This window comes from Squalius cephalus (genome assembly GCF_949319135.1).
Source record: "Squalius cephalus genome assembly, chromosome: 5".
In the NCBI taxonomy this organism is placed as follows: Eukaryota; Metazoa; Chordata; class Actinopteri; order Cypriniformes; family Leuciscidae; genus Squalius; species Squalius cephalus.
In genome coordinates this window covers 19,406,637-19,428,108 of record NC_137126.1, presented here as the reverse complement: position 1 = coordinate 19,428,108, position 21,472 = coordinate 19,406,637, and the positions used below count along the sequence as shown (strand labels likewise).

Sequence of the window (21,472 nt, the reverse complement as noted above, 5' to 3'; positions counted from 1 at the left end):
TCCTCTTGTGTTCAATGGGAGCATTGGTCATCATCTGTCCTGCCTGGAGGTGGAGCTGTGCATCTTGTTTTAAAGAGGAAATGAAACCAACTTTACCATTAATTCAACCAAATATTTGGCACTTAAACCTGAGCAAACCTAGTCAGTGGACAGACTGCTTTTTAAATAGGATACTGGCAGTCCTCATTCCCACAGGTACAAGAATCAACAGTAATTGCAATGAACTGTTTTTTATTACAGTTGTGATTCATACCAGAGAGAAAGAACATTGCCAAGGGCACTTGAGGATGTCTCATTATGTGAGTAATTTGTTTGTGGCCATTTATTTTCATACCATCACCACTGTGCAGTCCTAATAACAGGAAACCAAAAAAAAAAAAAAAAAAAAAATTGAAAGATAAAAAAAAAAAAAAAAAAAAAATCATTCTAGGCCTGCTTTCATAAGATATGGCCCTCTTCTTCTATTTTTTTTCATCCACAACATTAAAACCACCTGCCTAATATTGTGGTCCCCCTTGTTCGGCCAAAACAGTTGTGATGCGCAAGGTACTGAAAGTGACCTGTGGTGTCTGGCACAAAGACATTAGCAGCAGATTCTTTAAGCCCTGCAAGTTGCAAGGTGGGGTTTCCATGGATTGGATTTGTTGGTCCAGCACATCCCATAGATACTCAATTGGATTGATATGTGGGGGATTTGGAAGCCAAGGCAACACCTTGAACTTGTTTCTCAATGTTCCTTGACAATGTTCCTCAAACCTTTCCTGAAAATGTTTTGCACTGTGGCAGAATGCAATATATCCTGCTGAAAGAGGCCACTGCCATCATGGAACACCATTACCATGAATGGGTAACATGGTCTGCACCAATCTTTAGGTGGTACAAATCTAAGTAACATCCACATTAATAAGGTTTCCCAGCAGACATTGCCCAGAGCACTGGATGTCCATCCTTGCACCCCTTGGTACCACTGCATACCGGGTACACCCCACAAGACTTACTGTTTTGGAGATGCTCTGACCCAGTCATCTAGCCATCACTATTTGGCCCTTGTCAAAGTCATTTAGATTTTTCGCTTTTCAATTTTTCCTGCTTCCATCATATGAAAATCTAGAACTGACTGTTGTCTTGCTACCAAATATATCACACCTCTTATTGACAGGTAGACTAATTGTTACAATAAAACAATAGCCTGTATGTTATTCACTTAACCTCTCAGTGCTTTTAATATTGTGGCGGATCAGTATATATATATATATATATAAATATATATATATATATATAAATATATATATATATATATATATATATATATATATATATATATATATATAATATTAAAATTGAAAAAAAAAAAAAATATATATATATATATATATATATATATATATAGCCTAGAAATCTAGACGCACCCTAGCGGCAGCAAAATGTATTTTGCAGCCAGGGTAGTCTAGCAACTCTCCGTTGACTTTCGGATCTGTAAAAACCTAAATTGAGTCAGGCCAATCACATCGTGTATAGAGTAGGTGGGGCGGGCTTAACATAATGACGACAGAGTTGCGACGGTTCCCTGCTACTTGAAAACAAAGAATGACTGCTGCTTCTGGCAAACAGTCTTTCAAATCGGCTTTGGCCGCGATTCTGGAGGACTTGGAGTTAAGTTTTTATTTGAGAAAAGAGCAAAGAACGGCACTTAAGTCATTCTTAAAAAAGGAAGATGTGTTCGTAGTTTTGCCGGCCAGATTCAAAAGTTGAATCTATCAACTAACGTTATAGCTCCGCTGTTGGGAAAACGCTCTGGTTGGTTGAAGCACTGTCCTATTGCGTGCAGAGGGAATTTGAAAGACAGCTGTTTATCCCGCCCCTCGGATTGAGCCGTGTCTATGGTGAGTTGCCAGACCTAACATCTTGATGTAGGTCTGGCTTGCCAGGCTAATATACTGTATATATATATATATATATATATATATATATATATATATATATATATATATATATATATATATATATATATATATATATATATAAAAACATGTCAGTTCAGTCAAGCTAAATTTAGTCAGTTTAATCACCAATGACAGCATTCATGAGTCACTTGAGTGCATGATTAGAATTGTTTAGCGTGCGATAGTTGTCCATCAAAGGCATTTATGATTGACATTTTCAGTTCTTACATAAACACCATTAACAGACAATGACATAACAGTATCATATCTTTACTGCATTGGTATGGTACTTATGAAGCCACCCAAATGGAAGTGGCCTGTGTACGATTCTTTATTTTGTTTTATATAATGGTCAAAAATGTTTTTTAATGTAAATAGAAAATATAATACATCCCCAAATCACAATTTTGCAGGTGTTTCTGTCAATCACCTTTGCTGTGACAGTGGGGACACCTCTTGAATAAAATATCATTTTAACCTAATGCTGATTTTCTCTGTAGTGATTTTTACTCATGATAAAGATGATTCAGCTACCATTCACCCTATATCATGGTTTTAAATGGTATGAGACTGCTGAAAACCCCAGAATAAACCAGCATGCATTCCAGTAGTGCTGATCTAGTTGGTGGAGCAGAAAAGTCATGCCATTCACAAGCAAAGATGAGCTGGTCAACCACCAGCAGCACTCCTGCTTCTAATGCGGGACCAGCAAACCAGCAACCAGCATCCCATGCTGGTCCCAGAATGCAGCATACAACATACCTTTTGCTATTTTTCATGCAGGCAAAGAAACATTAAAATTAAATTATTCAGAAAACAAATACAGTATGTTTAGCTCAAGTGTATCCAATATCATAAATTCTATTTTTTGCAGTATAAATAGACTTGGTATACAATTTAATATTAACACACTTAATCTGTGCTAAAATGTCTTACATAATATGGTTAAAAAATATCTTGGCTTGTTGATCAATTCTTTGAAGTGTTGGAAACTTATTTTCCTTCATCAAAGCAAGACCAGGAGATGTTGGGATCACGTTCAAACAGAAGTTATTCTTTATTGAGAACTTCGCTGTACATTGCTGCAGTCATCCAACAATCTAAATCTAATACAGTATGCATTGTAGTTATATACATTCCAAGGGGGAGGGATTACATAGAGGAGGAGACTCTGAACAAAGCATGCAAATGAAGTAGGAACATACCCTACTCTGAGAGCGCTACCAGTACAATTGAATCAGCGTAACTATTCAATACTGGCTAGGAACTCCGGTTCCAAGAGCCATCCCAGAGCCATTAAAATCAAAGTCTTAACTTTTAATGTTGAAAACTAAATTAAACATTTAATAAATTTGTAATACAACAGAAGTTAACTGTTGGATCCAATTGAATGGAAAATAATACAATACAATTGCTAGTAGGAAAGAATATGTTTGTCATGAGAATAAACACTACATGAAGCTAAGCTATCTCATAGGCTAACAGCTGGGATTGGTATTAAACCTATTGGGCCATTAAAAAAAAAAAAAAAAAAAAACCTGTCTATTGTTTGACTTAATGTTTTCACATTCCACAGATATCAGAGAATAGAGAACAGTCCACTATTGATTGGAAGTTCCTGAGACACTTGTAGTATTTAAAGGGATAGGTTAGGCAATTTCAGAGAGGCTAGCAATAGCAAGCTAGCTTTGAAAGCATAAGATCCCACCCTCCCTTCAGAGCATCTCCAAAGCCACGCCTCCTCCCAAACACACAAACTCACACAGAACAATTTTTTTTGTTCTAAAAATATCTAACATTTCCCTGCAGTATTCTAGTAATGTTTTCAGTGGGAAGTTTTATTGTTGTTCCCAGAATGTTCTCCTGATAGGTAGGATAACATTCTCTAAAATTTTCTATATGTTTAGTGATAACATTGTTAGAACATTATTCGCTAACGTTCTCATAAACGTTTTAGCATCAAGTTTAACTTTTGTTTCTAGAATGTTCTTCTAAAAGGTAGGAGAACATTCTCTAAAAACATTCTAAAAATGTTTAGTGATAACATTGTTTGAACATTATCCCCCCATGCATTCTTATAAAGTTTTTAGCAGGAAGTTTTATTTTTGTTCACAGAATGTTCTCTTAAAAGATAGGATAGCATTCTCTGAAACATTCTATATGTTTAGTGATAACATTGTTAGAACATTGTCAAGTCAAGTTGTCACCTTCATTTATATAGCGCTTTTTACAATACAGATTGTTTCAAAGCAGCTTTACAGTGATAACAGGAAAATAATGCAACAAAGTTTCAGCTGTACAGAAGATCTAGAAGAAAATAGCATCATAGTCCATCTTAAGTAAGTTGTCTACCTTAACATTCTCAAAAAGTTTTATCTTTGTTCTCAGAATGTTCTCCTAAACATAAAAAACTTATCTATAACATTGTTAAAACATAATCTGAACATAATCTCTAAAAATAAAACATCAAAATCTAACAGGTTTATAAATGGCATCCACATAAATTGATTGGACTTGACATTATTCAGAATTTTACCCACAATAAATGCCCAACATCACACATTGAAGAACACAGTAAAGCAGTGGTTCTCAACTCCAGTCCTCGGGACCCGTTGCTCTGCACATTTTGTATGTCTCTCTTATCTGACACACTCAGTTCAGTTCATGGAGTCTCTCTTAACGAGCTGATGATCTGATTCAGGTGTGTTAAATAAGGGAGACATACAAAATGTGCAGAGCAGCGGGTCCCGAGGACTGGAGTTGAGAACCACTGCAGTAAAGTCCAGCATTTAATCCTGTGTCTTAAGTGCTCATCATTGTGTTTGCTTGTCTTGGTCCTGGCAGAAAAATAATACAGTTGTCTGTTTTACTGGTGTTCTACTGTTCTTCTCTTAGAATTTTCCATCTGCTCTCCCTGTTAGCAGCATAGAGCTTTATTCTCTGTGTGCAGGTTAAAGTTTTTCCTCATAGCCTATAACAGAGGAGCATGCAACAGTGTAAACAGAAAGAATACAAATACATATTACATCTTAAGATCACAAACAATATTGACATTGAAAACTAAATGAGCCAGCCTAATTAGTAATCAAAAATTATGTAATTTATTAAAAGTATAGATGAGCTACTTCACGAGTATCTATTAAAACATCTACTCTATCCATTATATATGTATACGAACTCAGATTGCCTTGTGCACAGCTTCTGTCATACCACCGCACACAAGGCTATTGTTCTGAATGACACAACAGTTTATTTTCATCAGTTATTTTGTCTACTCGTTTTAAATCAGATAGGGTACAAATAAAGTAGCAATTGTCGCGAAGTATGCAAATACTGACAGGCTCGCGGGCAGTATAAAATGCATTGCATCAACCCTAATTTCCACCAACTGCGGAACGGCTGCGGATCCGCTCCGGAACGGCGGCGGAGTCAATAGGTTTCCATTAAAGTCAATGTGTGTATTTTCACTGACTGCAGAACGGCTGCGTTCCGACTCCGGCGATCCGCAGCCCTCCGGAGCAGATACGCAGAGCTTCTATTTTTGCCGGATGCCAGAGAGCTCCGCAGCAATTCAGCACTTATATCGCGCGATCATACGTGAATTTGCAAGATCTCGTAACTTCAGCTGTCAGTCATTGCCGCAGCCGTTCCACAACAAATCCAGACCTGGTGGGTATTGAAGGACGACGGAGCACGGAGCCGACACCGCAGCCGTTCCAGAGTTGGTGGAAATCCGGGGTTAGAATCACGACTGAACGCTTGCACAGCTGATCAAACTGCGAACATGGCAACTAACGCAATGTCTCGTTCCCACCTCTCAGGGAACCGAGGTTACGAAAGTAAACGGAGACGTTCCCTTTTGAGAGCTGTAACTCTACATTGCGTAGCAACGCTGCGGGAACTGTATTAAATCCCGCCGTGAGAGTAGTGAAGATAAGCCCGGAGAAACGGGGTCAAGCTACACCAGCCAAGGAAGGGACAGACAGTCAGCCAATAGACGCGCCGCTAGGAGTGCTAGCATCTGATAGCCGGAACTAGACCAATGAGACATCAGCTCAACCCTATCCATATTTGCATATCCATATGCAATGAAAGCGAAGGCTGCACTGATCCAGGGGCTCGAACGGCGGTAGAGAGAGAGCCCTTAAAACTAGAGCTAGATCCCACGGCGGCACATATGGCGGCCGTGAAGGACACAATCTCCTCGCTCCCCTGAGAAATCTGGTCACCAGAGTGTGCTTACCGATAGATTACCCGTCAACCGTAATGTCTTCTCCTGTTATTGTCACTTGCACTTCATGTCACAGCATTCTCTGTCAGCAATGAAGGATATACATGTGATAAATGCAGGGGGACAGTCAGGCTGATGGAGAAGATTTCAGAACTAAAGACACGCATCCAAACTTTAATCGAGGATAGTAAGAATGCAAGGGCTTTAGATACTGCTTTGGATGCGACTAGCTTAGTGAACTACATTGTTCGGTTCCGGCTGTAGAGCCTGTGCAGCAGGGCAACTGGGTGACCGTGAGGCGCTGTAGTCGCGGGACAAAACACCGCTCTTCCGTTCCGATTACAGCATTAAACAGATTCTCTCCAATCAGTGAAGCTCCCACTGATAATCCTAAACCCATTTAAAGGTGAAAATGTAAACAGATATAATACGGATGAACAAATGATAAAGCTCGGGTTGCTGAATATTCGATCCCTTACTTCAAAAGCACTTATTGTTAATAATATGATTACAGATTATAACCTAGATGTGCTGTGTTTGACAGAAACCTTGCTACAACCAGACAATTACATTACTTTAAATGAATCCACCCCCCAATATTACTGTTATAAACATGAGCCTCGTCTGAACAGTAATATCTTCAGAATTACTCAGAAGTCTTGTTTTAAATATACAGTGAGGAAAATAAGTATTTGAACACCCTGCTATTTTGCAAGTTCTCCCACTTAGAAATCATAGAGGGATCTTAAATTGTCATCGTAGGTGCATGTCCACTGTGAGAGACATAATCTAATAAAAAAATCAAGAAATCACAATGTATGATTTTTTAACTATTTATTTGTATGATACAGCTGCAAATAAGTATTTGAACACCTGAGAAAATCAATGTTAATATTTGGTACAGTAGCCTTTGTTTGCAATTACAGAGGTCAAACGTTTCCTGTAGTTTTTCACCAGGTTTGCACACACTGCAGGAGGGATTTTGGCCCACTCCTCCACACAGATCTTCTCTAGATCAGTCAGGTTTCTGGGCTGTCGCTGAGAAACACGGAGTTTGAGCTCCCTCCAAAGATTCTCTATTGGGTTTAGGTCTGGAGACTGGCTAGGCCACGCCAGAACCTTGATATGCTTCTTACAGAGCCACTCCTTGGTTATCCTGGCTGTGTGCTTCGGGTCATTGTCATGTTGGAAGACCCAGCCTCGACCCATCTTCAATGCTCTAACTGAGGGAAGGAGGTTGTTCCCAAAAATCTCGCAATACATGGCCCCGGTCATCCTCTCCTTAATACAGTGCAGTCGCCCTGTCCCATGTGCAGAAAAACACCCCCAAAGCATGATGCTACCACCCCCATGCTTCACAGTAGGGATGGTGTTCTTGGGATGGTACTCATCATTCTTCTTCCTCCAAACACGTTTAGTGGAATTATGACCAAAAAGTTCTATTTTGGTCTCATCTGACCACATGACTTTCTCCCATGACTCCTCTGGATCATCCAAATGGTCATTGGCAAACTTAAGACGGGCCTTGACATGTGCTGGTTTAAGCAGGGGAACCTTCCGTGCCATGCATGATTTCAAACCATGACGTCTTAGTGTATTACCAACAGTAACCTTGGAAACGGTGGTCCCAACTCTTTTCAGGTCATTGACCAGCTCCTCCCGTGTAGTTCTGGGCTGATTTCTCACCTTTCTTAGGATCATTGAGACCCCACGAGGTGAGATCTTGCATGGAGCCCCAGTCCAAGGGAGATTGACAGTCATGTTTAGCTTCTTCCATTTTCTAATGATTGCTCCAACAGTGGACCTTTTTTCACCAAGCTGCTTGGCAATTTCCCCGTAGCCCTTTCCAGCCTTGTGGAGGTGTACAATTTTGTCTCTAGTGTCTTTGGACAGCTCTTTGGTCTTGGCCATGTTAGTAGTTGGATTCTTACTGATTGTATGGGGTGGACAGGTGTCTTTATGCAGCTAACGACCTCAAATAGGTGCATCTAATTTAGGATAATAAATGGAGTGGAGGTGGACATTTTAAAGGCAGACTAACAGGTCTTTGAGGGTCAGAATTCTAGCTGATAGACAGGTGTTCAAATACTTATTTGCAGCTGTATCATACAAATAAATAGTCGAAAAATCATATATTGTGATTTCTGGATTCTTTTTTTTAGATTATGTCTCTCACAGTGGACATGCACCTACGATGACAATTTCAGACCCCTCCATGATTTCCAAGTGGGAGAACTTGCAAAATAGCAGGGTGTTCAAATACTTTTTTTCCTCACTGTAATTCTTTTGAAGTGTTGGTGCTTAATGTAACACTATCTAGTGTAAATGATAATTCACGTTTGAGATTTGTACTGGCTACTGTATACAGGCCACCAGGGCACCATACAGACTTTATCAAAGAATTTGCTGATTTTCTATCAGAGTTAGTACTGGCTGGAGATAAAGTCCTAATTGTTAGTGATTTTAATATACATGTAGATAACGAAAAAGATGCATTGGGATTGGAATTTAAAGACATTCTGAACTCTATTGGAGTTAGACAACACGTGTTAGGACCTACTCATTGTCGTAATCATACTCTAGATCTAATATTTTCACATGGAATCAATGTTGATGCTGTTGAAATTCTGCAGCAGAGTGATGACATCTCAGATCATTATCTAGTCTTGTGTGTACTTAATTTAGCCAAGGCTGCAAAGTTGACTCCGTGTTACAAATATGTTAGACCTATCACTTCTGCCACTAAAGATTGCCTTATAAATAATCTTCCTGAGCAGTTTCATCATCTCAGCATCCCAGATAGCTTAGAAGAACTCGATATTGCAACAGAAACGTTTGACTCTCTCTTTTCCATCACATAGACACAGTTGCTCCATTGCGCTTAAAGTAGATTAAAGAAAATAGTCCAACGCCGTGGTACAATGAGCACACTCTGGCCCTTAAGAGAGCAGCCAGAAAAATGGAGCGCAACTGGAAGAAAACAAAACCCCAGACGTTTCCAAGCAGCACAGCAGTGATGACTTTATGAACTTCTTTACTAACAAGGTTGAAAATATCAGGGAGAAAATTATAACTATGCAACCGTCTACTACAGTATTGCATCAAGCAGTGTATTGTAGTTTCCTTGAGGAAAAATTTGATTCATTCGTTGCTATAGGAGAGGAAGAATTTTCTAAACTTGTTAAATCATCTAAATCGACAAACATGTATGTTAGACCCTATACCGACTAAGCTATTGAAAGAGATGCTTCCAGAGGTCATAGATCCTCTTCTTAATATCATTAATTCATCTTTGTCAATAGGGTACGTACCAAAAACTTTTAAGCTGGCTATGATTAAACCGCTTGTTAAAAAAACGCAACTTGATCCTACAGAATTAGTCAATTACAGGCCGATCTCAAATTTACCTTTTCTGTCATAATTAATAGAAAAGGCAGCATCCTCACAACTATGTTCCTCAGGATTTAGACCGTACCATTGTACTGAGACAGCTCTCATTAGAGTCACAAACGATTTGCTCATATCAGCCGAACGTAGTTTTATCTCTCTATTAGTGTTACTCGATCTTAGTGCTGCATTTTATACTATTGAGCCGCCAGCTACCCACTGCGGATACGCCAGACATTGTCGCATTGGTGCAGTTGGAGTGGAGTTTGAATGTGTGGCTAGCGCTTTCCAACACGTCACGCTGGCTCATCAGAACAATCCGGCTCAGGCTACGCGACCCAGTTTGTCAGGTGCCCGCACAGGTACAGCGGTCTGCTTTTCACCTCAGTACGAGGCAAGAACGGGCAGAGATTGCTGTTCTTCTAGCGAAAGACGCGATAGAGCCTGTCCCTCCCGCCGAGATGAAGAAAGGGTTCTACAGCTCTTACTTCATCGTACCCAACAAAGGAGGCGGGTTGAGACCAATCCTAGATCTGCAAGCAGCTGCGATCGTGCTCTATAGACTCCTGTTCAAGATGCTCACGCAGAGACACATGCTGACATATGTCCGACACCAAGATTGGTTCGTGGTGATAGACCTGAAGGATGCATTTCGGGTTGTCCCTGTTTCCCCGCGTCTTCACGAAAGTCGCAGAGGCATTGATGGAAGTGGGCATTCATATCTTCAACTACCTCGACGTGGCTAATCCTAGCCCACACTCAAGAGTTGTTTTGTGTGCACAGGGACTTGGTCCTCAAGCACCTAGCCTGGTTGGGACTTTGGGTCAACTGGGAAAGGAGCAAGCTCTCCACTGTGCAGAGCATCTCTTTTCTCGGTGTGGAGTTGGACTTGATTGCCATGACAACACGTATTTCACAGGACTGTACTCAGTTAGTGCAGAACTGCTTGAACCTCTTCAAGCGCAAGACAGTGGTACCACTGAAATATTTTTAGAGGCTCCTGGGGCATATTACATCCTCGGCCATGGTGATGCGGCTCGGATGATGCATATTAGACCTCAGCACTGGCTTCGGTTCGAGTCCTGAGATGGACATGATGCCGCGGCACATATCGCGTGGCCATCACGCTGATTTGTCATTGCACTTTCAACCCTTGGTTGGACCTTGCGTTTCTACAGGCAGGAATTTCCTCAGAGGTGTTTGGGATCCCAAGAACGGCCCTCCAGTGTCAGTCTCAACACAATGTCTCATTCCCTCCATCAGGGAACCGAGGTTACAACAGTAACTGAGACTATTTTGGGTATTTTATTTATGATTTTATTTTATTTACCGCTGGAGACGGTGTTAATCAGATACACTACCGTTCAAAAGTTCGGGTTCAGTAAATGCATCCTTTCTGAATAAAAATTTTATTAGCAAGGAAGCATTAAATTGATCAAAATTATAAATAATTTATATTCTTTCAGAACTTTAATAATCAAAGAATTCCGAAAAAATGTATCATGGCTTCTACAAAAATATTAAACAGCACAACCATTTTTAAATAATAATAGTAAAAAATGTTTCTTGAACAACAAATCAACATATTAGAAAGATTTCTGAAGGATCATGTGAGACTGAAGAAAATTCAGCTTTGCCATCACAGGAATAAATTACATTTTTAAATATATTAAAACAGTTTTTACTGTATTTGTTTAATCAAATATATGCAGCCTTGGTGAGAATAAGAGACATCTTTTAAAAACAATACAACAACTTACCAACTCCAAACTTTTGAATGGTAGTATTAATATAGCTCCAACATGAAGAGAGAGCTGCTGGTTTTGACAGTTATGTCTCACAAATGCACTTGAAAAGCTAATAAATATAACAGCCAGTGGCCTGAACAACAGAGGTCCTTTTGTTTTATTCCAACTAAGCTGATTATCAAGCTACGATTTGCCTCAAGTATGTGTTAATCCATATTTGTTCTATGTGATCTGCTTATTAAATATTGAGACACATTTGTGTTTGTTTCAGTTATTCAGTAACTGCATAATAAAAAAACAGTTATTAACAATTTATATCAGTCATACCCAATGGATATCTCATAAGTCATAAAGCGTTATTTTTATCAGCCAATCAGACTCAGAGTGACAAAGCTAAATTGGTGATACTGCTCAAGTAGTGAACTGTGCTCAAGTAACCTGCTAAAGGAACGCAGAGAGAATTTAGAAAGAATGAGAGGAGGCTCTATCACTCATTTGCATCAGCGCTACATGAATAGAGGTGGAGTAGCGCATGCAACCCAGCACTATAAAACCATCAGAGTAGTGGCTTTATGGACCATCAGAGCGTTGACTTCATTGCTTATAAAACTGGCTTCATATATGCCTGGAACACAACTAACTAAGGTAGATCTCTCTCTCTCTCTCTCTCTAAAATTAGTATGATGGCATCTATAGAATTATGAAATAATAAATACAATAATAATATTTAATTCTTTATTTGAAGGCTGACCTACATATCTGCAGAATTTCTACTTCACATTGTTCCAGTGCTCAAAACACAAAGGTGAGATGTTTCCTGTTTTTGTCTTTTGTAAAGGAAAATCCGGTCATGCTCGAGCCAGAATGTAAACAAACCCCTGCAAAGAATATGAATCCTAAGCCTTTTTTTTTCATCAGCATCATTATTATAACAATGAAATCCGTTGATATGTACAGGAGCTGCAACCACTCATGGCAAATCCAGTCCATGAAACTACAGAGGAGAAGAAACAGCAGCCGCAGGGACCCGAGACGCCAATTTCACATCAGAAGTTTAAAGCAAAGCTCACCCAATGGCTCTCATACATTACTGGAGATATGACTGCGTTTGGTGAATGGATGAAAGGTACATTAGTAAGCTAGATCTCAATAAGGAGCCAAATTTAGAAAGAAGGAAAAACAACAACATTAATTCTGCTAGTGAATAGTTAGTAGGAGATTGTTTGCACAAAATTAATTTAGAAAATCCTCAATGATCCTATTCAACCAGGGAAAAGCCTTGTTCTAACTCAACTTAGGATTTTTGTTTCTTTCACCACAAAGATGACTGAACGACTGTCATATTTTAAATCTTTGTGTCGTTATTAAACTGTTCTGGTACTTTTAAACCTGTGGGAAACTGCTAGATGATAACTACTATTTTAGTCCACATATGGACACATTGTCTTTAGGGAGTTGTATAATGAGTGATCCACACCCAACTGAAAAACAATGCACAATTACTAAGCAAGAGACAAACAAACATTTTTCATTTTTTGCCCATGTTTCCAATTTGACCTTTAATACCTAACTACAAATATGCATATTACACAGATATGGATATTAGTAGCAAGTTAAACTTATTGACTAGAAAAGTCATTATTTTATTACTTAAGAACAATGTAAGGATTAGGACAATGTAAATACAGTTTTGTATTCCATCTTCTATGCAAACCTCTATGGCGATTTTCTTTATACCCACTTGTACTCTCACATGTTTACGCTGTGCAGGGCAATTTATCTTGCTCCAGATTGTGGACTGGGTGCTGCGTGGAGCAGCTCAGGTGATGTTTGTGAACAACCCTCTCAGTGGACTGATCATCTTCGCTGGACTGATCCTTCAGAACAGATGGTGGGCACTCAATGGTTTTGTTGGCACTCTGTTTGCTACAATTTCTGCACTCATCCTCTGTCAGAACAGGTATTTAGGCGATGACTTATAGTGCATTTACATTTTGATGCTCTAAATGTTTGAGCGTGGTTTCAGAATTATAATCAATATTTTATATCTCCGTCAGAGGTGCTATCGCAGCCGGCCTGTATGGATATAACGGCATCTTGGTTGGTCTTCTGATGGCGGTTTTCTCAGATGCAGGAGATTGGTACTGGTGGCTGCTTCTTCCCAATATCTTCATGTCAATGGCATGGTGAGTTCATCTCTTTGCTCTTCAGTTCATTTACGGCTAATTTAGATTTGTATCAAAAAAGGAAATAACTAAAGGCTGGAGTACACTACACAACTATTGCACACTTGATTTGCAGTCAGATCCAGTCTGCAGAAATTTGGTCAGCAAAAATCATGATGGGTACAGATTTTTTTAGCTTCTGACTATGAATACATCCAGTCGGTGGATATCAAAACATTTTTAGAACACATATTGATTTAATTTGTCATGCATCTCCTTGCAACAATTTTGTTGTGTCCAGAATAACTTGAATGTCTAGTAGTCTGTGATCCTCAGTCATTTAGTGTGCAGACAACAGTGGTTTCTGCAGTGGTACCGCAACAGACTTCTACCTGACAATCAAAGTGGCGTTATGTCACAAACGTGCGGACACGTAGGAAGACCGGGAGTGCTTAGGGTGCCATTTGGGACAGGGTCTAAAATGCAAGGAATTTAGATCCTTCAAATGCAGATAACTGCGACACACGCAAATGGAATGTTCCATCAGTCAAAGTGTGTCATATGATTGAGGTACTGAAGTTCTCTCACATGGTAACAGAATGTTCAAAAATGTAAACATTTTCTGAACAGGGTCATGTTAGTACAAAATCTTAGCTGACTTATCTGATTGTATTTATATAAATATTAGTTAATTTGTTCAAATATAAATATTCATGACATTTTACACAGGGGGTCATATATTTTTGTTTATATTTTTTTGCTAGTCTAGACCAGTGGTTCTCAGCCAATTTTGGGTTACACTTTACAATAAGGTTCATTAGTTAACTACCTTAGTTAACATGAACTAAGAATGAACAAGCATTTGACAGCATTTTTTAATATTAATTTCAATTATACGTTATTAAAATCAAAGGTTGTATTTGTTAACATTAGTTAATGAACTGTGCACTAACATGAACAAACAATGAACAGCTGTATTTTTATTAACTAATGTTAACAAAGATTAACTTATACTGTAACAAATGTGTTGATCATTGTTAATTTGTGTTAGTTAATACATTAACTAATGTTAACTAATGAACCTTATTGTAAGGTACCCAATTGTGCTTTTTGTTTTAGATATCTAGTGGTGATTCAACACAATACCAAAATGATTTATCATGCAACAGTAAACAAACATGTCATTAAAAACAAGCAAAATCTCTTTTACTCTGCATAGTTTTCTTCAATTTTGAGGATGACGGTATGGCACAGAAAGTGTCATGCAAATGCTGCATAGTTTTCTTCAATTTTGAGGATGACGGTATGGCACAGAAAGTGTCATGCAAATGATCTATCTGCATAGCTTCCAAGTGACGCATGAATCTGATTGGACACACACCTCCAAGACATTGGAGGCATTTTTCCTCTCTATTAAAAGTGCATTGGTTTTACAAACTATACACAATGCCATTTATTAATAGAAGATATTAATCGAATTTTTACCCAGTGACCGATATTTGGGCCACAACCCAGAACAGTTGAGAACCACCAGTTTAGACTCATGCTGAATTATAGAATTCTAACAGTGTTGTTTTCTCCAGTCCCATAGTGTCCAGTGCCTTGGCTTCCATCAACAGCCGGTGGGATCTGCCAGTTTTTACCCTTCCTTTTAACATACTAGTGTGCCTCCATATGGTGGCTACAGGCCACTACAATCATCACTTCCCGCAGATTCTCATCCAGCCACGCACATCCTTGCATAACATGACATGGTCTGAGCTGGATTATGCGAAGGTAAGAGCTAACAAGTTGAAATGAGGCCAAAATCAAAGAAGTGAAAGCTGTCCCAAAGTTGCATAACTCCCCCGTAACAAGAAAGGGCGATTGTGCAACAGTTCTGTTAAGCAATCTTCTAGATTGATATCACGTGACACTAAAGAGAGCAGGTTAATCATGAGACACTGTAACTGACATTATGGAATTCAATCTAGCAGGAAATTCCAGATTTTCTGCTCAAATTTAATGTCAAGTTTAAAGTTCTAAGGCAGGATTATCTTCTAAAAGGCAAATCTTAATACATAGTTTGGAATAATTAAGAATTTTGAAATGTTTTTGAAAGAAGTTTCTTATGCACATTTGGTGTTCAACTATTGATAGTGGTTCTTATTAATATCAATGTTGAAAATAGCTGTTGCTGCAGTAAAATATGATATATTAAATATAATCTCATTTTTGTTCTTTTTTTGTACAGCTTTTCAGCTCAATCCCTGTGGGTATTGGACAGGTATATGGGTGCGACAATGCTTGGACGGGAGGGATATTTATGATGGCCTTGTTCATCTCCTCACCCATAACATTAGCGCATGCAACTATTGGATCAGCAGTTGGTATGGTGTCAGGTAAGAGATCACAAGTGTATTAGAACGTTTAATAATAAATCTCATCAGCATTAAGACATTTTAAGATTGACGATTAAGGTGTAACTTTAACGTACTGTAACTTTCAGGTCTTGCTCTTGCTGCACCGTTCCAGAACATCTACTTTGGCTTGTGGGGTTATAACTGTGTTTTGGCCTGCATTGCCATTGGTGGGATGTTCTACGCTCTCACATGGCAGACACATCTTCTGGCTGTGGCCTGTGGTAGGTTCATATCAGATATTCCCTTTCCTTCCTGATTATGTAACAACAATTTCCTATAATAATGGGCAAATCACTGAAATCACTGAAATTTGTTTTCCTGTAGCATTCTTCTGTGCATATCTCGGCTCGGCAATTGCAAATGTGATGTCCACTGTAAGTATTATAAACCCAAAACATAAAATTTGTACAAAAATGTGTGTGATTTTAAATGGATGTATATGGTATTTCAACAGTTTGGACTCCCAGCATGCACCTGGCCCTTCTGTCTTTCTGCCCTCACTTTCCTTTTGATCACTACGGAGACAAAAACCATTCATAAACTGCCTCTTGCTAAAGTCACATATCCTGAGAAAAACCTGATATACTTCTGGAAGATGAAGAAAGAGGAGAGAATCGACAAACAAAGGAAAAAACAAGAGCAGATGCAAGTGAAAGCTGTAGATTCACAGCTGAAGAAAGACGAAATAATAGTTGCGATGAAAAAGAAAGACCAAGAGCCTCTGGATGCTTGCACCGTAGAAGTTCAGCAAGAGGAAACCACACAGAGTGGAACAAATAAGAATTCAGAGGCAATTGAACTTAATTTAACTCAATTATAAATTTCCCTTAAATGGTTCACATGATGTTTATTTGCTCAAAGAAAATGCCACACAGAAATAGCTAAGGTACATTGTTCTATTTTTAAACATTGAGGGTAATGAGCACCTTTTTACTTTTCTTTTTCTTTTCTTTTTGTGACAAATACTTTTCCCTCAGCAGAAGCATGTATTATTCATAAAAAATAATATATATATATATATATATATATATATATATATATATATATATATATATATATATATATATATATATATATATATATATGTGTGTGTGTGTGTGTGTGTGTGTGTGTGTACTCATATACACAATACATGATCTAGTTTGCAGAAATGTCAAAACAACAGGAAGAACATAGAATGCAAAAATATTTTGTTGCGATGTACTGCTGTCAAAATGTTTCAACAATGTGTCAAGATTCTAATATATGAGCTAGTTAAGTTTTAGCTTCCAGGCAGGGAGGCAGATTGCAAGTATGAAACATACAATTATTTGCTGGTTTACTTTTTATTTTCCAGATATAACAAATTCGTATCTGTTCATAAGCATCATGGGGGAAACAAAGATAAATGAGAATGTATTATGAGATAGCCTGCACTATTCCAATGTTTTCATAATCTGTAACAGCTTTGTCTTATTTTAAAAATGACTTTTATACATTTGAATAAATATATATATTTTTACATGAAAGTTTTCAGTCTGTCTCTTTTGGAATATAGACATTTACCCAACTTTATTAGATTTATTTAAATAAAAATGATGGAACACTTCATAATAACTTTAATAAAATATTATTAGATCATGTTTTAACAGATATTTACGTAATATATATTTAAAGTTATAAATGTCAGGACACTGATTCATATATTTTCATTTATACTTTAATGTAAATGAATAAAAATTGTTGTCAGTTAACAAAGATGTTTATATTATGTGTACATTGTACATAAAATACAATAAAAACAACATGTTTTAATGTACATAATACATTAAAAATACTTCCCATTAATTTCATATAGATCATCATAATTTATGTTATACATTACTTAATGTTCCCCTAACCAGCATGCCTGGTTGTTATAAATAGAACTTTAGGTTACACTTTATTTTAAGGTGACGTAGCTACATTACTCAAATAAGTAGCCTACTGAGTAGTATTAGTTAACTACATGTACATAACTATATAGTTACGGTTAGGGTTTGGTTTTGGGTTGGTTACTTGTAATTATGCATAATTTACTATTATTACTATAGTAAGAACGTGTAGTAACGTGTAACTAAGTCACCTTAAAATAAAGTGTTACCGAACTTTAGTGTAGAGGAGATGTGAGGTCTGAAGCTGATCGCATTGCTGCAGATGATAAAAAGGGTAGATATGTAATTAATTTAGTCTTTTTTTATTTTTAGTCTATTATTTCTAGTGCCCTTCAAAGTCTCAATCACAATCACAGTAGCCTAGAGCTCATGTCCTGATGCTGAACTCCCAACCTGCAAACCGCACTAACAATCTATCATGTGATATTCATTGTGTGACGCCAACAGCAGCAGCAGGATCAAAAAAAGCTTTTACAGTACATATCTGAAGATTCAAATCTCCAGAATGAGTTACCAAAGATCTCAGATACAAAGCTCTTATGCAACATGCACACTTATTTGACCCTAAAAAAGGCCATTGCATGGAACAGTGTTCCAAAACCTCTCTTTTGCATAACATAAAAATACCAATGTATATTAGTATTGTGTATTAGTGTAGGCAATTGATATTTCGGTTACACTTTATTTTAATGTGTCCCTGTTACAGTGTAATTATAGATTTAAGTACTGAGTAATAATAAGTAACTACAAGTAGTACTTACTATAGGGTTAAGGTAGGATCAGGATTTGGTTGTGGGTTAGTTGCATGTAATTATGCATAATTTACAGTTATTACTATAGTAAATACATGTAACGTGTGTAACAAGGACACATTAAAATAAAGTGTTACCGATATTTCTATATGTAGTTTATCTACTTTTTAAAGCACAATAGCTGTAGGCTACTTGAGGAAACGTGGCTGTTCTTGATATTATCTTTGCTTGAGTTCTCACTTTTGATGAGATAATGGCCAATGAGACAATCTGTTCTGCATTCCATCAGATAAAGATACAACCTAGAAATTTCTGTGATCACATTTGCTTTTCATAAACAGTAATGATGACTATATATGGTCTGTCATGTAAAATTTTGTTAACCCATGCCATTTCTGCAAAACGTTGCCATTTCCAGTTGAAATGAACACTAGAGGCATTAAAATACCAACAACTTTTGTTCCTTTTCACACAAACTATGATTACAGAGGGCGAATATGTATTAAGTGGCATTAATAGGTTTATAGAATTGGAAAAGTTTTTAGGGAAAACTTGACCTGTTGAAAAGAGATAGTATTCATCCCTCCTTGGATAGTATCGCTCTTCTCGCTATGGCACATAGTCTTAGAGTTGAAATTTGACTAACTGGGGCCCAGATTAGTAAGCAGACAGACTGGCTAAACCGACCGTCTGCTAGCCGCCTCACGTCACAGAAGTCAGAGAAATCCCAAAACAGAGAGACTCTTTCACCTAGATATCATCATATGGAGACCGTGTCTGTTCCCTTAACTTATAAATTCAAAAAACTCCCAAACCCATTTTAGGGTAAAAATTGTATTGATGTTCAACAAATAAAAAAACAGACATAATACAGATGAACAAATGATAAAGCTCAGATTGCTGCATATCAGATCCCTTTCTACAAAAGCACTTATTGTAAATGATATGATCACAGATCTTAACCTAGATGTGCTGTGTTTGATGGAAACCTGGCTAAAACCGGATAATTACATAAATGAGTCTACTCCCATAAAGATAGCTTTATGTAATGCTATCTAGTTAAATTCCATTTGACATTTTGTACTGGCCACTAGGGCACTTATATTCATTCATTCAACAATTACATTCATTCTTTGCAATAGAAGATGAAAAAAATTGTCTATTAAACTTAAATTAACAAAATCAACAACAAGTATGTTAGACCCATAGACTGTAAAAAAAGATTGGCGATGCACCCTCACTCTCTTCCATTGTAGAAAAGTGAAGGCACCAATGTCCCAATATAGCGCTGACATCTTACGCTGATTCGGGACCCGAGTAGCGTAGCGCGTCTGTGTTGCACGTCACCACGTAGGCTCACTATTGGCCGACGCTGGTCATGTGTGATACGTGGTGACGTGCAACACAGACGCGCTACGCTTAAACACTACGTGAAAAGACCCGAGGCCCAGAGAGAAGGAAATGAAAAGTGGAATAAAGTCGTTATTTTTGTTTGTTTTTGCACACAAAAAGTATTCTCGTCGCTTTATAAACTTAAGATTGAGCCACTGGAGTCACTTGGACTATATTAACGATGTCTTTAATACATTTTCTGGGCCAGCAAGTTTCAGTCCCTTAGCCTATGGAGGAGTGAGACAACTCTCAGATTTAATCAAAAATATCTTAATTTGTGTTCCGAAGATTAACGAAGGTCTTACGGGGTTGGAACAACATGAGGGTGAGTAATTACTGACAGAATTTTCATTTTTGGGTGAACTATCCCTTTAAATCTAGACTAAAAACACATCTCTTTAACCTGGCATACACATCAATTCATATTATTCAAATCAGTTAAATGATTGTTAGGCTGCATAAATTAGGTCAATCAGAAACGGGAACACTTTCTAGAACCATTGATGTACTTGTTACATCGTAAGAAGAATGGCATCTACGATAATATTAGTCTGTCAGTCTCATCCTTATCCCGAGGTTACTGTAGTCAGCCGGATCTGGTCTGTATCCAGATCAGATGGTGGACCTGCACCTAGACACGACCACAACAAAGCCCTGAATGTCAGCAGAGACCGTGTCCAGAGATGGGCATAAATACATGGAAATGTATTTAAAATAAAAAATTTAAAAAATGTGTGGAAAAATGTATTTAAATACAAATACAGTTATTGTGAAATTGGCCATCCAGTGCAGGTATAGGTCACAGTGAATGAAGAAACTACACAGGCCGGTTTCACTTTAGTTTGATGGTCCCTTTAACACATTCTGTTGACTATAAGTAACGTTAGACCTACATGTCTACTAACTCTCATTAGAGTGTTAGTAGAGTATTAGTAGATAAGGTTAGAAAAATTCACATGTACCTGCAAAGTTACTTATGGTTAGTAATGTCTGTTGAGGGACCAACAAAATAAAGAGTTAGCAGATATTAAGCAGTCTACTAATACTCTAGAGAGTTAGTTGACACATGGGTGCAACGTTACTTATAGTCCACAGAAAGTTCAAAAGGGACCATCAAAATAAAATGTTACTCATAGGCCTACTTACCTTTAATTCCTTACCTCATCTCTGCTCTCTCTGTCATTCTGTCACCATAACCCCTTCCTTCCTTCCATCCATCCATCCATACGGATCAAGAGTATATTTCCCCAGTATGTAAGCAAAAGTTGCAATAGTTTTAGTTTCCAGTGCACTTTTGTTAAAAAAAAAAACCAAAACAAAAAAAAACTATTACTGTATAAATGCACAGATATGTCATTTTTAAAAAGCCTATACATTATGTATTGGTACACTATTATTACAAAAATGAACGCAGTGTATGTGCTCGCTTAATTGCTCCCAAATGTAATATTGCTGTATCATAATAGTAGAATAAGTACCCCTATAGTTCTAAAATACTTACAGTATAAATAATTTCTTAATTCTCCAGGTTGTTACCCC

The 21,472-nt window shown here is 37.7% G+C and overlaps 1 protein-coding gene across 1 annotated transcript; it reads left to right on the top strand.

Moving 5' to 3' along the window:
• Window positions 1-11,623: 11,623 nt before the first annotated feature.
• Window positions 11,624-16,850, top strand: slc14a2 (solute carrier family 14 member 2). Its single transcript, XM_079873054.1, has 10 exons — window positions 11,624-11,954; window positions 12,055-12,114; window positions 12,267-12,435; window positions 13,080-13,269; window positions 13,367-13,495; window positions 15,058-15,250; window positions 15,708-15,855; window positions 15,963-16,097; window positions 16,201-16,250; window positions 16,331-16,850. Exons 1-10 carry the CDS (start codon window positions 11,781-11,783, stop codon window positions 16,694-16,696), a joined length of 1,614 nt encoding a protein of 537 aa, XP_079729180.1. The 5' UTR covers window positions 11,624-11,780; the 3' UTR covers window positions 16,697-16,850.
• Window positions 16,851-21,472: the final 4,622 nt, after the last annotated feature.

Coding starts and splice junctions, on each gene's coding strand:
- slc14a2 (XM_079873054.1), top strand. CDS start 11,781: ATGAGAGGAGGCTCTATCACTCATTTGCATCAGCGCTACATGAATAGA. Junction 11,955..12,054: donor CTGGAACACAACTAACTAAG/GTAGATCTCTCT, acceptor CTTTATTTGAAG/GCTGACCTACATATCTGCAG. Junction 15,251..15,707: donor CTGAGCTGGATTATGCGAAG/GTAAGAGCTAAC, acceptor TTTTTTGTACAG/CTTTTCAGCTCAATCCCTGT.